Genomic DNA, 16,569 nt, shown 5'->3' with positions numbered 1-16,569 from the left:
ATTTCTCTTCAAGTGCCTTGCCCACCCTGAGATGGGATCACTCATTTTCTTCTTGCTAATACATTTAAGTTCTCTATGGATTCAGGTTATTAAACCTTTGTCAGAGACACAACCTGTGAAAGATGAGAAGTTTCATATTCATAAGATCTAGGATGGACCTGAGAACATGTATTACCATCTGGTTTCCAGGTTTTATGCTAGTCTTTAGGGACTGTATTTTGAGAATCACTAAAATATCTAATTCTGCTCATTGTGTCCTTACACACATACAACTAACTGCCACGTCACGTTTTCCTTATCTTGATTAGAAATTAGATTTGGTGCAAATATGTTGTTAATGTGGCTTGAAACTGTGCTTTATTTTCCCCATATTTGTGTTTAAGTATTTGATGCTGATGAATGGGAAGCTTTTAAAACATTTAAGGCAGATGACGTGGAGTATCTGTTTATTATTTTCATATTTGTTGTAATACAAAAGCTTATTAATTATGAGTAAACATATTAGCGTGGAGTTTTGGTTAATTTGGATTTTCTTTGACTTCCTGAAATGCTTCTATATCCTTTATACATTTTTTTCGTTTTTGTGGTTGTATTCAGTTTTTTTGTACTGATTGGTTGTTTTAAATCAGCCAGTATTGATTTGGCTATTTTAAATTTTACTGTATATGTATGACAACATACACATATGTAAAGTAAGCAAAAAAGTTGACTTAGCTAGTTTAAATATTAGTGCACTCATATGTTTTTGTAAATAGATTTTTCAAAATATCTAAAATATTATTGAGTGGTTTGAACAACTGTGCACGTCCAAAACATATACCTTTTAGCTTTTTCTCTGGAAGATTTTTAGGTCATGACCATATTTCTTTTTATTCTGACAGAAATTTCTCATTCTATATATTTTCATTTTGCTTTCAGTGTCCTAGCTACTGATGTCTATACCTGTTTAATTTTAATGATGATGGTTTCCCCCTTAGCAGTATAAAATTCTAATAGTCTGGAGACTTCAGTTATCTGAATGAATAAAGGACTACTGGAATGGAAAATTATGTGACATTAGTTGTTAGTTTATTTGTTTTTTTTTTTTTTTACAAAGTTTTCTTTTTGTAAAAAATTGAGGTAGCTTTTCGAAGGTTTTGATTATGGAAACTAATCATCTTTTGTATTGTCTTTTGGGCTTAAGTGAAAGTGAAGGGGACAGATAAAAGAGTAGAGAGATGAAGTTAATTTTTTATTTTAAGAATTAAGTTTCTGAGTCTCCCTAATAATGTAGCATTTGATATTCATTTAAGTGTGTGACAGGCTTTCAGATTAATATTTTTAAATTTTAAGATGTCCTATGCTAATTTTTTTTTTTTTTGCTTTTATAGAGAGGATCTGACGAACTACTCTCAGGCAGTGTTCTCAGTAGTCCAAACTCTAATATGAGCAGCATGGTAGTTACAGGTAAGTATTAGACAAGTCTTAACAGCCTGTCATTATTTGCTGTTGTATGGGGCATAATTAAAACTAAACTTATTATATGAGTATAGCTATTCTTTTTAAAAGCTATGTTGAAACATTTTAGAGGAAATTTTTACCAGCATATAAATGAGTCTAGTGAAAAAAACTTAAAAGTTGGTGAGTTTCGTGGGCAAGTAAAACTTAAGTTTGATGGTTTTCCTTTTTTGATCACAAAGACATAATTGTTCTTCTTTCATGTTATAACCCCCATACTCATCCTTTTTTTCTATTGCTTTTAGTTTTGTTTGCTTGTCATAGAATATTTTTATTTCTTTATGCCATAAACCCTAAAACTGAAACTTTAAATAAAAGCCAAAAAAATTAACTACATAACTGTTTTCTTCTGTGCTTTCAACCTTTTTCTTTGCCATAACAATATTTTAATTCTTTGAATTTATTTTTCTGTGTTGTTACTTGTAATTTTAAGATGATCTAACTTTCAAAGTTAGAGTTTTTGGTATTTGTCACGAATAATGTTGGTTGTAAACAAACATTAAGGGTCTATAAACCAATATAGACTAATTGTAGACCTTAGTTTTATGGCTGAACCAAATTTTGAATCTGATTATTGTTATTATTGAATGAATTTACCTTATAAAACAACATTTCACGTTATTTACCTCAAACTGAAATTTTTTTCTCTTATTTTTTTCTTGAGTTACTTGCTTGAGAAATTATTTCGGGCAATAAAAGGATCTTAAAAGACCAAAAAACATTTTGATTTCCTTTAAGTAGCAGTTACTTGCGTAAAGTTCAGTTAACTATAAGTTATAAGGACATACTTAACAAATATAGTCATAATGATGTGAAGAGGAATTTGTCAACACATTATTACTGGTTTTTGTATATAGGGGTTACAAAGCAAAATAGTCAAAGTACCAGGTCACCAAATAGTCAAATAGACTATTGACCAAATAGTCTCATCATGTCTTTAATTCTTTTTTAATAATGAATACTGTGATTGATAATGGAAACGTTCTTAATAATTAGGGCTATGACAGAGTAATTGGTAGCAGCCTTGCCCCCTTTCCAGTCTCCTCCCCAAATCAAAAATTATGTTAAACTGAACAAAATATATGAAACAACTGTTTTCTGGAATTGATGAGCAGTCAATGTAAGATCATGATCTTTCGGAGAAGGGAAGCATGAGGTGAGTCTCCTGAATTCTGGCTTTCTCCTTGGGGCTATCTTACTCCCATAGTAAGGGAAGTGGAACCCAAGCAGAACATTCAGGTATCACTTTGCTGAAGAGACCAAGAGTAGAATTTGAAGCTCTTCAAACATAAGGAATTTGTGGGGAATGATCCTAGAGAAAAGGGAATTATCTAGGGGTTTAGGCACAGAGTAGGGGGTAGAAATTGGTGTGGGGACTTGCTTTATTCAGAATTTTAGATAATGGCTGGGTTACATGTGTTCAGGTTGAGACTTTGCAAGGTCTGTCAGAAATGATCTGCTCTGGGGCTGAGAGCTAAATGCTAATTCCATTAGGTTGAACAGTGCACTAAGACATTGCAGTTGTGGAAAGTCAGAACCTGGACTTCAGTGATCCATTTAGACCAGTGATTTTTCAGCTGGTGTGCAGTGAGAGGATCTTAGGTGTGCTGTGAACATTTTTAAAGATCATTTAATTACTTTTGAAAGAAGTTCAGAGCACAATATGTATATTCTTTTTTTTTTTTAGTCTTTTTTTTATCAATATAAGTGTGCCCTGGAAGTTTAACTATAGATTCAATTGTGCTTTTTCAAAAAGGTTGAAAAACACTGATTTTAGGATAAGAAAAAACTTAGGCCTTAAAAGAAGGGATCATACTCTATAGCAGTGGTTCTCAACCTTCCTAATGCTGCCCATGTATTTTCATTGTTACAAAGGGGTCATGACCCACAGGTTGAGAACTGCTGCTCTATAGTAAGTGCTATTCATAAGACTAAACCTAAAATCTGACCTGATGGTAGAAATGTAAAGGATTCACCAGTAATTTAATTCCCTGCCAAAACAAAACAGCACTTTTTAAGGCAAACAACATGATTCAGTGTTGCCACAACTGTCCTCTATAATATCTAACGTACAGTCAGAAGTTAAAAGTCATCTAAAGAAGCAGGAAAATAATCTATAAACTACAGAGAAGCATTCAATAGGAGCAGACTCCAAAATTACTCTATTGGTAATAGAGTTAGCAGATAAAGATGATAAATATTTTGAGCTATAAAGGAAAAGACTTACGTAATGACTGAACAGATGGAGGAATATATTAAGAGATAAAGAGTTATCAAGACTAATTGAAAAATGCAGTCTTTGAAATGAAAAATTCACTTGGGACTAACAGCAGATGGGAGACAATAGAAGAAAGGTTGGCATACTTGAATACAGATAAATACAAATTATTCAAACTTTTAGAGAGAACAAAATAGACCTGTTGGACAATTAAGCAGTCTAATGTATAAGCGGTCTAATTGAAGCCCTTAAGAGAGAATAGAGTGGGGTGAAGAAAAGTATATGTATTTGAAGTAGAATGACTGAAAACTTGAAAAATTTGAATAAGAAATATCCGAGACACTCACAGTAAGCCCTGTGTAAGATCCATATACAGAACCATATGTAATAGTCAGAATACAGAAAACTAACAATAAAGAGTAAATCTAAAAACAACCAGGAATTAAAGACATGAAAAAACAAAAAGCTAACTTGTTCAGACTGAATGGAAAGACATTAGATAAAAATATGGATTTGCAGGAGGTGGGAAGTATTGGAAATGTAAATAAGTGTATAAATTTAAAAAGACTGTATTAATCCTCTGAAGTTTCATTGAAGGTCTGTGTTTATATAAATGAAAGCTTTGTATTTATGGGGTTTGTTTTATATATATATATATTTGTTTATCTGACAGTAATTAGCACAAAGTATAGATGAATTTTATAGTAGTATGTTTCTCAAATTTTACATGAAGTGATATATTAACTAAGAAAGATTCTAACAAGATTGCATGTTGAAATTCTAAGTGTAATCTTTTGAACCAATACAAAGAAGTGTAGCTAAAAGCCACAAGAGAAAAACTAGAGCATTTATTGCTTGTTTTTAAGAATTATTGTAAAGCTGCAACAATCAAAATCGCATCATATTGGCAAAAATACAAATAGGTCAGTGAGACAGAATAGAGAGTTCAGAAATAAGACCCACAATTATGGACAACTGATTTTTGACAAAAGTGAAAAGTCAATTCAATGAAGAAAAGAATTACACTTTTAAAGAAAAGATAGTGTAACAATTGGTTATAGCATATGTGAAAAAGAGATCTTGGATCTGAATTTCATGTTGCATATGAAAATTAATTCCAAATGGACCATGACCTAAATGTAAAACCTAAAATTATAAAACTTAACTGAAGAAAATATAGAAAATCTCTGTGACCTTGGATTAGAAATTTCTTTGCTAGGACCTTAAAATAATGATCTGTGACAAAACAAGAGGGCCATGTCATTGGAATTAAAAACTATTCTTGAAAAGGCACTGTTAAGGGGATGGAAAGATAAGCCATATTGTGGTAATATACCTTTACAAAGCAAATAGCTGGTAAAGGATTTATATCAGTTCAGAATATGTAAATTCAAACTTAAGTCAGAAAACAACCCAAATTAATAAATTAGGCTGAATGTTTGAACAGGTAGCTCATGAAAAAGATACAGATGGCAAGTAAACAATATGGAAAAGATTCTCAACATCTTTAGAAGAAAAAATGCTAACTAAAACTATACTGACAGAATATTGCATACCTGTTAGAATGACTAAAATTAAAAAGACTTACCATATGAAGTACATACTTTAAATGTGAAGGAACTGTAACACTTATATACTGTTGATGGGATTGTAAAATTGTAGAACTACTATGAAAAACAATTTGACAATTTCTTAAAAAGTTAAATAGACAATTACCTGTGATCCATTTATCTCTGAATGTCCAAATAAATAGTGGTACATCCAGATGATATAACATTATTTAGTACTAAATGGAAATGAGTTATCAAGCCATGGAGGAACCTTAAATGTAGGTGACTAAGTGAAAGAGTTCAGTCTGAAAATTTTATTTTGTATACCATATTCCAACCTATGACTTTCTGGAAAAGGCAAAACCATGGAGATGACAAAAAAATCAGTGAATGATGGAAGTTGGGGGAAGGATAAATTGGTAGAGTACAGAAGTTTTTTTGGTCAGTGAAAATGCTCAGTGTAATACAACAGTGAAGGATACACATTATTTATACATTTGTCCAAACTTAGAGAATTAGGGAGCAGACCCTGAGGTAAACTGTGGACCTTGATTATGATGTGCCATTGTGGGTTCATCGGTTGTAACATATACCACTCTGGTGGGGATGTTAATTATAGGGAAGGCTATACATATGTAGTAGAAGGGGAGATATGAGAAATCTCTCTGTCTCCTCTTGTAGTAAAATTATACAAAAAAATGAGCTCTTAAAAAACATTACTATGTGACTTGACCATGCATTTGACATCATTGGTCTAAGCAGTCTCAAAAGGCAAAGATTGTCAGAGTAGACAGAAAAGGAAGGCCTAACTAGTATACTGCCTATACTAGAGTTAGGTTGAAGTATAAAAACCTAGTTTGAAAGTAAAAAGATGAAAAATGATTTTCCATGCACACCGTAAACATAAAGTTGATATAATTATATTAATGCCAGAGTAAAATTCAAAGCAATATTAGCCAGATATAAAAAAGCTTGTTCCATAATGTTGAAAGGGTCAATATATTAGAACACAATACTCCTTATGGTGGTAAAAACAGAGCTTCAAAGTACATAAAGAAAAACATGACAGACTAAGAAGACAGTGAAGTTCACAGTTATAATCAGATGTTTTTAATATTCCTAATAGTAATTGATAGGACAGTTAAATCCCACTGTCCAAATAAATACATGGACAATTTGAATAATGCTATTGGTTATCATGGTTTAATTCACATTTTTAAAACTATATCCAATAACTGCAAAATAACTTTTCAAGTATACATAGAATATTCACCATGATGATCTATAATAGAGCATAAATCATAACATTACTCAAATTTCAAATGATTAAAAGCACATACCGTATCTGATTATAGTGGAATCAAATTAGAAATCAAAAATAGTAAATCTAGAAAAGAAGTAAATATTTAGAAGTAAACAATTCTGAACAATACATTAATCAAAAAAGATTTCATAAGGATCTTATTTTTCATGAAGGAAAATATTAAAATTTGATGTAACCCAAGAGTATGCTGGGGGAAAAATAGGTATTTAAATACTTACATGCTTATTAATAAAAAAGGTTTAAAACTCCTTATCAAGACTAATAAGGAAAGAGGATAAAAATCTCAATTATCAAAATTGGGAATCATAGTAGGAAAGTAAGACAATATTACAAATAATGTTAATGCTGACAAATTCAACAACTTAGCCACATTTCTTTTTCTTTTTTTTTTTTTTTTGCAGTTTTTGGCTAGGGCCAGGTTTGAACCCTCCACCACCTGTATATGGGGCTGGTGCCCTACTCCTTTGAGCCACAGGCACTGCCCTTAGCCACATTTCTTAACAAATGCAACTTATCAAAACTAAATCTGATTAGCTCCTGTAAAAATTGAATTTGTCATTAAAACAACTTCCCACAAAGATTACTCTAGACATAGATGGTTTTAACTATTGAATTTTAATGAAACTTTAAAGCAAGAAACAACTGTCTTTAACATATGTTTCTAGAAAATAGGGAAGATGGGTACTCCTCAGTTCACTTTATGAAGTTACTATAGCTCTGACATCAAAACCTAACAAACATAAGAAATCAAGATTTGGGACTAATATTTGTCATTCACCTAAATACAAATATTCTTAACAAAATGTTGGTAAATCACGTGTAGCAGTATATACAGCAGTATATAAGTGATGCTTAATCATAACCAACTAAGGCTTATCCCAGGATTTTAAGGTTTAACATGAAAATGAACTTAGTATAATTCATCACTATAATAGAATGAAGGAAAAAAAGGATCTCAAAAACTAGGAAAAGAAGGGAACTTTTGCCAGAGTAGATAAGCCATATCTACTAAGAACATACAATAAATTCTGTATTTAATGGGGGAAATTTTAACTATTTTCTCCTTAAAAACTGGAATTACTAGGGAGAGTAATTGGTGGGACCACACCTACAGTGCATTTTACAAGGGTACATGTTAAATTTACTAAGTGTAGAATATAAATGTCTTAACACAATAACTAAGAAAATGCGGTGAAGGCTGTGTTAACCAGTTTGATGAAAATATTTCAAATGGTTTATAAAACCAGCACATTGTACCTATGATTGCATTAATGTACACAGCTATGATTTAATAAAAAAAGGAATGACGGAAATGTGTTGTTTTCACAATTTTTTTTAGCTTATATTGGACAAGTGAAATAAAAGATGTAAAAATTGGAAAGGAAGAAGCAAAACTCATAATCAACATCAACATTTTTTTTTTCAACATGTTGAACATGTCCCTTTGTAGAACACCTAAAGGGATCTACAAAAGATTTGGTACAACTGATATGTGAATTTAGAATGATTACAGGGTACAAGTTTTATACGTTAAAACATACTGTTTCCTTAGACTAGCTGAAAATTATAGAAAAATGGAATTTTTTTTTTAGATAGAGTTTTAGTATGTCACCCTTGGTAGAGTGCTGTGGCGTCACTACTGAGAGCAACCTCAAACTCCTGGGCTTAAGTAATTCTCTTGCCTCAGCCTCACGAGTAGCTGGGACTACAGCCGCCTGCCACAATGCCCAGCTATTTTTTGGGTGTAGTTGTCATTGTTATTTGGCAGGCCTGGGCTGGGTTCGAACCTACCAGCTCCAGTGTATGTGGCTAGTGCCTTTGCCTCTGAGCTACAGGCGCCAGGCCATGGAAAATGAAATTTTAAGAAATCCATTTACAGGAGCATCAAAAAGACGAGATATTGGGAACAAATTCAACAAAAAATGTATAAGACATCTGCACCAATAACTTCAGGACACTACCAGAAGTTTAAAAAGACCTAAATAAAGGGAGAGATAGGCCATATTCGTGAATTAGAAGGCTCAATTTGCTAACATGCCTATCCTTTCCAAATTAGGATGGCATTGAGTTAATCCAGTCCAATAGGCTTTTAAGTTGAAATCAGTGAGTAAATTCTAAAATTTATGTGGAAATAAAATGAGCTGAAACCACTTTGGAAAAGTAAAAGTTGCAACAGGCTATTTCACAATTCACTGTATACCTTTAATTAAAGAAATACTAACATGGTTAGTGCCACAGAATAGTGTTCATAAATAAACCCACATTTATAGTCAATCTACAAAGGTGTTTTGGTCACTCAGTAGGAAAAGAGAAGTCTTTTCAACATGTGGTGCCTGAATGTCTTAAAACACATTAAAAATACAAAAGAAAGAAACTCCAACCCTACATCATACCATCCTGAAAAACGAGATCAGTTATATACTAAACTGTAAATATACAAAGCTTTTAGGAAAACTTGGAGGAATATACAAAGCTTTTAGGAAAACTTGTAGGATGTATTTGCAACCTTGTGGTAAATGAGTTTTTAGTGAAGACACAAAAATTATTATTCATAAAGTAATGATTATAAAATTGATTAAAAGGGGAAAGTTTGCTTCAGCAAAAGGCAATAAGATAATGAAAATCTTGTAGAGGATAATATTCACATACTGATGCACATATCTGACAAAGGGCTTGTATGCTAAAGTACTTATAAGGGAATCTTCCAGTAAATAAACACAAACAGCAAGATACATTAATTATGGGAAAACACAAGTTAAAACCATTATGAGATATCCTTCACCAGCTCTAGTAGCTAAAATTAGATTGGCAACATCAAATGTTGATGAAGATGTGGAACTGTCTTCTATTGCTTTTGAGGGTATACAATAGTTGGGAAAATAGTTTGGCATTTTCTTAACAAAGCTTAAGAAATCATACCTTATGATCTAGTACTTACACTTTTAGTTTTTTATCAAGTACATACTTACACTGTACAAGTATAAGACATGTACAAATATGTTATCAAAAACATAACATTGATAATGGTTATTGGTAGTGATCCCAAACTGGAAATAATCCAAATGTCTAACAGAAAAATGGAGAAATTGCTACTTACTAATATGAAAAGAATGGTTATTAATACATGCAGTAACATGGTTGAATATTAAACATTATATGAACTAAAAGAAGCCAGACATAAGAGTACATATCTGTGTGATTCTATTTTATGACATTAAAGTGTAGATAATTTGTTTTTAGTTTAGACTGGAATAAGGGGTAGTTGTGGATGTTAACAGGAGGTACAAAGATATTTTCTGTGGTGATGACATGTTTTATGTGAATAAACTAAGTTGTAAAATATCAAAAGTTGTTGAAAACATTATTTTGGGGAACTATGAATTACAAATAATTTTGTTGAAATGTGAAATATAAATATACAAAAAATATAGAGAAACAGACACAGATTTACATTACTGAAAGGATTTTTGTTCTGTTTATATTTCAGAGGGTTAGGGTTAGTACTGTACATACGGGAGAGTGGTTAAAAACTTCATAATATACTCTAAAGATATCAAGGTTAAGAATTTTAGGGCCTTAGAATATACAGGAAATTATGTGTCAAGTATTAGAACTCAGTTATTTGGAAGAAGATGAGTTTGGGGAAAGTATTAGTTTTGGTAGATGATGATACCATTAACAATAGGGAAAAAGTAGAAAAGGAGATATGTTTTGTTTTATTTATTTATTTTGAGACAGAGCCTCACTAGGTTGCCATGGGTATGGTGCCCTGGCATCATAGCTCACAGCAACCTCAAACTCCTGGGCTTAAGTGATTCTCTTGCCTTAGCCTCCCAAGTAGCTGGGACTATAGGTGCCCTCCACACATGCCCAGCTGATTTTTTTGTTGTAGTCAACTGTTTGACAGGTCCCAAGCTGAGTTCAAACCCACCAGCCCTGGTGTACATGGCCAGTACCCTAGCCACTGAGCTACAAGTGCTGAGCCATTGACTCTTCTATTTTTGAAGTACGTTTAGGAATGATGCATACTATACTTTATGACCAAACAATCAGTCTAATTGTTTTGTAGTAATGAAATAAAATTTCTTAAATCCTTGTTTTAACATAAGAAATTTACATGCAGTCAACTTGATATATTCAACCTCTGTGTACAGAGAAAACATTTAGGTGTTAAGATTTTTCTGGTTTTTTCTTAACAGAAAAGATCAAAGTCTGCATCTGTTCTAACACCAATTTGAATACTGTTACTCATAAGAGCAGATAGCATAAAAGACCTTTAAAAACTGGTGATTGTATTTGCCTGGAAAAATATTCCCTCTGGTTCAGATGACTCAAAAGGACTTTTGAAGACTTATACAAGGACACTTTGCTATTTATCAAATATGGAACAGGATTTCATTTTTATGTTCCAGCTTCCAGCTTTATCCAAAATGTTTATTCTAACTGATTTTATTATCAAATTGTGTTTCCAAAAGTATCTCTCAGAAGCCGTGCCCTTATCTGTCCAGACTTTCCTTCTCTATACCTATTGAATAGATGCTTTGTGTAAAAGGAAAAAATCGACTTTAGTAAGTGAGGAAAGTTAATGTCATCAGAAATGTAATCTCAGAGAAATGTCTGTGTTGACAAAATAAGAATATTTTATAATAGGTCCCTTCAGTAGAAATAGAAGTGAAATATTTAAAAATTACAAGTAACCCCATCTAACATTGGAATTGGATTTTATTGAAAGAATTTTGTAACTATAATATTTAGCAGGGGAAGAAGCTTGACAGTTGTAAGGTTTAATCTCCCTAATTTTTTAGGCATTGCTTTATAGCCAGGAATTGGACTATCCCTTTAGGTATACATATTTCTGCCAGTGCAGATTGTTACTCGGTGATAGCAGGATTTATTTATTATTGCTGAAAGTGTGGCATTTTACTTTTAAATTAAAGCACTGAAATCATCCTATAGATTGTGGTACATGTTACTCGGAACTCTGAGATTAGGTTTAAATTTTTTACAGACCTTTTTTTCTGTGATGTCCTTTCATTTTGTTAAAATGCTTTGAGAGTATTTCAAAAAGATACTTTTTACCGTTTGAGTGTTTATGAGGATTCTAAGAACATGTCTTCTTGCATATGGAAGTAAAGAGAGCCTTCCTCTAGGTGTCTTCTGTATTGTTGTAGTTCATGCCTAAAGTCCGTTTGGCACCCTAGGCTATACAACTACCTGGAAATGCAGGGATTCGCACTCAGGTTTTATAGTGAGCCTATTGAGGCTTTCTATGTGGTGGCTATTGGAGAATTGTGGAAGTACCATCTATCTGTATGTGTCTGCTCTTTTTTTCTAGTTAACTCTTTGGAATTTCTTTTGTATAAGAATGAGTACTGGGCAGCGCCTGTGGCTCAAAGGAGTAGGTGCTGGGCCCCATATGGTGAAGATATTGGGTTCAAACCCAGCCCCAGCCAAAAACTGCAAAAAAAAAAAAAAAAAGAATGAGTACCAACACTGATTTTTCTTAGGGTCTATTTATTTTTTATTTTTCTAAAGTCAGCAGCTTCTGTAACATTGTGCTTTGCCTTGAAGTCTAAAACTGGTTAGAATTAAAACTGTTTACCTGTCAGTATCATTTGATAAAAGGGAGTTACCAAGACTTTAATCTGTTAGTCTGAAAAACTTGGAGAACGAGATGTAGTTATATTTTGTCAAGTAGTTTCCTATGGACAGATGAAGTATGAAGTTTTGAATTGTTGCCTTTTATGTTAGTATGCAGTTGAAAGAAAGTATATTTGCAAATGAGTAGACCTAAAATAATAGTTTACAAGTTGAAAAAGTTGATTGCAAAATCCGGGAGCTGGAGTGTTTATAATGATTAGGTGAAAATAGGAAGCACCTGGGACCAAATAGCTTGTGAAACTAACAGTTGAGGGAATGAATGAGTAAGCAGAGTGCTTAAAGCAGGTGTCAGGTGAGGCAGGGAAGTAAGAAAAGTAGAAAAAGTGGAAATTGTTAGGGGTGCTATGAGAACTGAGAAATTAAGGAAGAGAGGATTTACTGTTTCTTAGTTACTGATCGATGTGGTGATTTTTAAAATTACCCATGATCTTGGTAGGAACCATTTATTTGAAAATTGCAGGTAAAAGCTAGTGGAGAACAAAGATGAGTCTGGAGGAGAAAAGCGATGGATTGATCAGAGGTGAAGATACTGACTTTAGAATTGAGGTAGAAATCCAGTTTTGAGTTTGGAAAGAAAATGTTTGAATAGAAACAGTTTTAAAATTGTGTTTGTTTTTTAATTTATGAGTAGATGAACATCCCCCGTAAGCAAAAGGCTTTAAAAGAGTTGAATAAGCTATGGAAAACAGTATGTAGTATAAGATCTCTACCATTACTATATGCTTTGTTAATTGAACATAAAGTCCTAAAGTCAGTTGAATTATTACTAGTTTTATATACCTAAACAAAAGTTTTTGGGTTTGGGGGGTGGGGGAGAGGGATGAAAGGGAAAGGATCATGGGAAGAAAATCAGATTTTTCTGTTGTCTCTGAAGAATCCTAAAACTATTAACACCAACAGATCCAGTTCTCTTTTCTTCTCTGAAAAGATGATAAATGGCTTCTATGTTTTATAAGATGACTGATGCCACCCATTTTCTTTGGCCCTTTTTCATTTCTAGGCTTGAGGTGTTTTTATACATAAAAATAGGCCATTGTAAGATTAAAGGAGTTCCATTTCCTGGTTTCACATTCTCACAGTATCAATTATTTGAAGTGAAGATTTCCATAATATTTAACATTAGAGTAAGAATACTTAGTAGTCACCTTCTTGAAGTAAATTTTGACAGTTATACAGTAGCTGGGTTGGTCTGTGGGAGCAAAAGATAGATCTTTTTTAGGCTATTCATATATAATGTGAAGTTTGTTTGGGGGGTCCTTTAGTAGTAGTTTAATAGAACAGGCAGGCTAGACTTGGTAGTTAACACCTATAATCTAAGTACTTTGGGAAGCTGAAACAGGAAAATTGTGGGAGACCAGGAGTTCAAGAGTAGCCTGAAGTACATAGTAAGATCCTGTCTCTATTGAAAGGAAAAAAAAAAGAGAGAAAAATTAGCTATGCATGTTGGCACACATCTGTAGTCCTAGCTATTGGAGGTTGAGGCAGGATTGCTTTGAGTGCAGGAATTTGAGATTGTGGTGAGCTGTGACGATACCACTGTACACCCCGTCCAGGCAACACAGTGAGAGACCTTATATCTAAAGAAGTGAAAAAAAAAAAAAAAAAGAAAGAAAAAGAAAAAAGAGTTCAGGCTGTGGAGTCAATAGAGTTTTAATCCTTTTTCTCCTACTTTCTGTCTTTACCGCTTAGTAACTGTGTGATCTTGGGCATTTAACTACCTCTTACCTTTTAAGTGGCATTAATAGATCGTGATAATGGCCATCCTAGAGTTGTAAATTGCCTGGCATGTAGTTAATTTTCAGTGAATATTAAATGCTAATGCAAAATAAAATTTTGTCTTTCCTGTATTTTTCTAAGAAACCAAGATATTAATTCCTGATTCTCAGAGGTATCCCATCTTTATTGTTTGACTTCTACCCACCATGTACCATCTAGAATGTATCCAACACAAATCCAAAATAATAAACTATTAATTTTCTTAATAATTGGTTTAGATAGGTTTTCAGAGATTATATTCTAAAAATCAGTTGGAGGAAAAAAAAGGCTTTTACCCCTATAGGCACCTTATAGGTGTTTTCTTTATTTTGGTGTTTTTTTGTTTGTTTGTTTTTGGCTGGGGCCGGGTTTGAACCCGCCACCTCTGGTATATGGGGCTGGCACCCTACTCCTTTGAGCCACAGGTGCCACCCTGCTGGGTTTTTTTTTTGTTTTTTTTTTTTTTTTTTTTTTTTTTTGATTTCTCCCAGAAGGAAGGACAGACCAAATTTAGAAGAGCTGAAATTTTGTCTTGTGTATCCTGATACCATAACTTACGACACAGGGGTTCTGGGTTGGATAATGAAGTATTTGTCTTTGTTATTCAAACAAACTGATAAATAAGAACAGACTAACAGGTTTCTGAACTCAAGACTGTTTTGGCTAAGAAAAGGCCTTCATGCCATAGCAGAAGAATATATGTGCATGCCAATTATATGTTTTAAGGTATATGTGTATTTTTTCATTCTTTGTTTTAACTTACATTTTTAATTAAACCCAATGGTGATTTTATTAATTATATAAGACAGAATAGAAAGTCAAGCCTCTTCTTTTGACAAATTTAGATGCCTGTCCTTTATGAACAGCTTTCTGTAGTTTTTTTCTTTTTTTAATTTCTGGAGTGATGAGCAGCTAGCTCACCAAGATTTTCAGGGTAGTCTGTTTAGAAGCCAGAGTTTACTACTCTTCTGTTTCAGGGCAAACCTGAGGGGATTTTTAAGTGCCTTCATTGACTATTCAAGTATATAAACTTAAATGAAACTCTTAGCGTAAAATATGACTTAAATATAGCTTGATAGATAACTCACCAAGTGTGAGTTCACGTATTATCTCCTGGGGCTACTTTCTCTGGTTATCCAATAAAGTCATTATCACCATTCTCTTCCACTCTTGGCAAATTTACTTTTAATCACATCACTCTGTTTTACTTTCTTCGTAGATAGCGTTTACCACTATAAGAAATTATCTGGTTCATGCAGTCCATATCTCCTATTAGACCAGTGTTTTTCAGCCTGTAGTTAAACTTCCATGGCACACTTAAATTATGTTGGTCAGGAAAAAGTTAAAAAGAAAAAATTGTGTAAAAGTCTTCCCTTTTTTTCAAATGTGTGTTGAGCTTTCAGATAATATGTTTAATTAATGATATTTATAAATTTTCACAGCACACTTAAAATCTTCTCATGGTACACTGGTTGAAAATCACTGCACTAGACTATAGAGCATCAGGAATCATATTTGTCTTGTTCATTGTTACATCACCAGAGCCTAAAACAGTGCCTGATACTTAGTAAATATTTAAAGAATTAATGAGTGAGTGAATTTTGAAAATACTTAAAGATCAAGATGATCTTAGAGTTTTATAGATATTGTTGAATGTACACACAAATTATATTGCTTATAGATTGTGTTGAATGTTTTAGGAAATACCATAAAGTACCTAAAATTTTACTCAAAATTGAGTATTCGTGTATATTTCTGAATGTGTAAGGATCCTTCATTTTTAGTGTTAGGAATGTCCTTGAATCCCTAGAAGATTAAGAACCATCAGTCCGGCATGGTGAAATAGACTACAATACAAGGTCTTGAAGCAATTCTACTTAAAACACAACTGATTTTATAGGCATCTTTAACACAATAATTGAATCCCACATTCAATTATAGTGTTTTATTAGGTCAAGATAGGTCAAGACATGTGTGAGCTATCTATGCTTTATGAGGTTCTGCACCCCAAACCAGCGTAAGTTAAATATAGCTCTTGTGGCAGTTAATGTTTTAGTAATATTTTTGCTTTTGGTGCAATTTTGAATGCAGATAACAAATGATTTGTTGATTTAAATATATTAGTTTAAGGCTCAGGGTAACAGAATAAGGTACTAATTTCATGAGTGATTTATGGTAGGTTGATGTTAAAATACCATATAATATTTACATAGGTGGATTAGGTGGTACTGTTAACGTAGTAGGAGAGGCTTAGTATAGATAAGCCTTTATGTCGATTGACTGCATAATTTTATGGCATTGGCACCTTTAATCTTACTTTTGAGTCTAACAATTTTGTAGTTTTTGGCTGGGGCTGAGTTTGAACCCACCACCTCCGGCATATGCAGCCAGTGCTCTACTCCTTTGAGCTACAGGCACCACCCTTGAGTATAACATTTTTGAAATGGAATAATTTATCTCTCAGGTGAAATTATAATCTTTTTTTTGAGACAGAGCCTCAAGCTTTCGTCCTATGTAGAGTGCCTTGGCATTACAGCTCATAACAACCTCAAACTCCTGGGCTT

The 16,569-nt window shown here is 32.9% G+C and overlaps 1 protein-coding gene across 3 annotated transcripts in view; it reads left to right on the top strand.

Moving 5' to 3' along the window:
* Positions 1 to 16,569, top strand: part of PTBP2 (polypyrimidine tract binding protein 2) — a 79,031-nt gene that overhangs the window by 19,600 nt on the left and 42,862 nt on the right. For all 3 annotated transcript variants that reach the window (XR_002771861.1, XR_002771860.1, XM_023509789.1), the window contains one exon: positions 1,371 to 1,446. Coding sequence is in view for 1 of the 3 variants with exons in the window: in XM_023509789.1 (XP_023365557.1) it covers positions 1,371 to 1,446 (76 nt within the window). In the remaining 2 variants the exon portion in view is untranslated. The remainder of the gene's footprint in view (positions 1 to 1,370; positions 1,447 to 16,569) is intronic.

This window comes from Otolemur garnettii, unplaced genomic scaffold (genome assembly GCF_000181295.1).
Source record: "Otolemur garnettii isolate 467f Iridium unplaced genomic scaffold, OtoGar3 scaffold00010, whole genome shotgun sequence".
Taxonomy (NCBI): domain Eukaryota; kingdom Metazoa; phylum Chordata; class Mammalia; order Primates; family Galagidae; genus Otolemur; species Otolemur garnettii.
The sequence above is the reverse complement of the archived record's forward strand: the minus strand, read 5'-3'. Positions and strand labels throughout refer to the sequence as shown.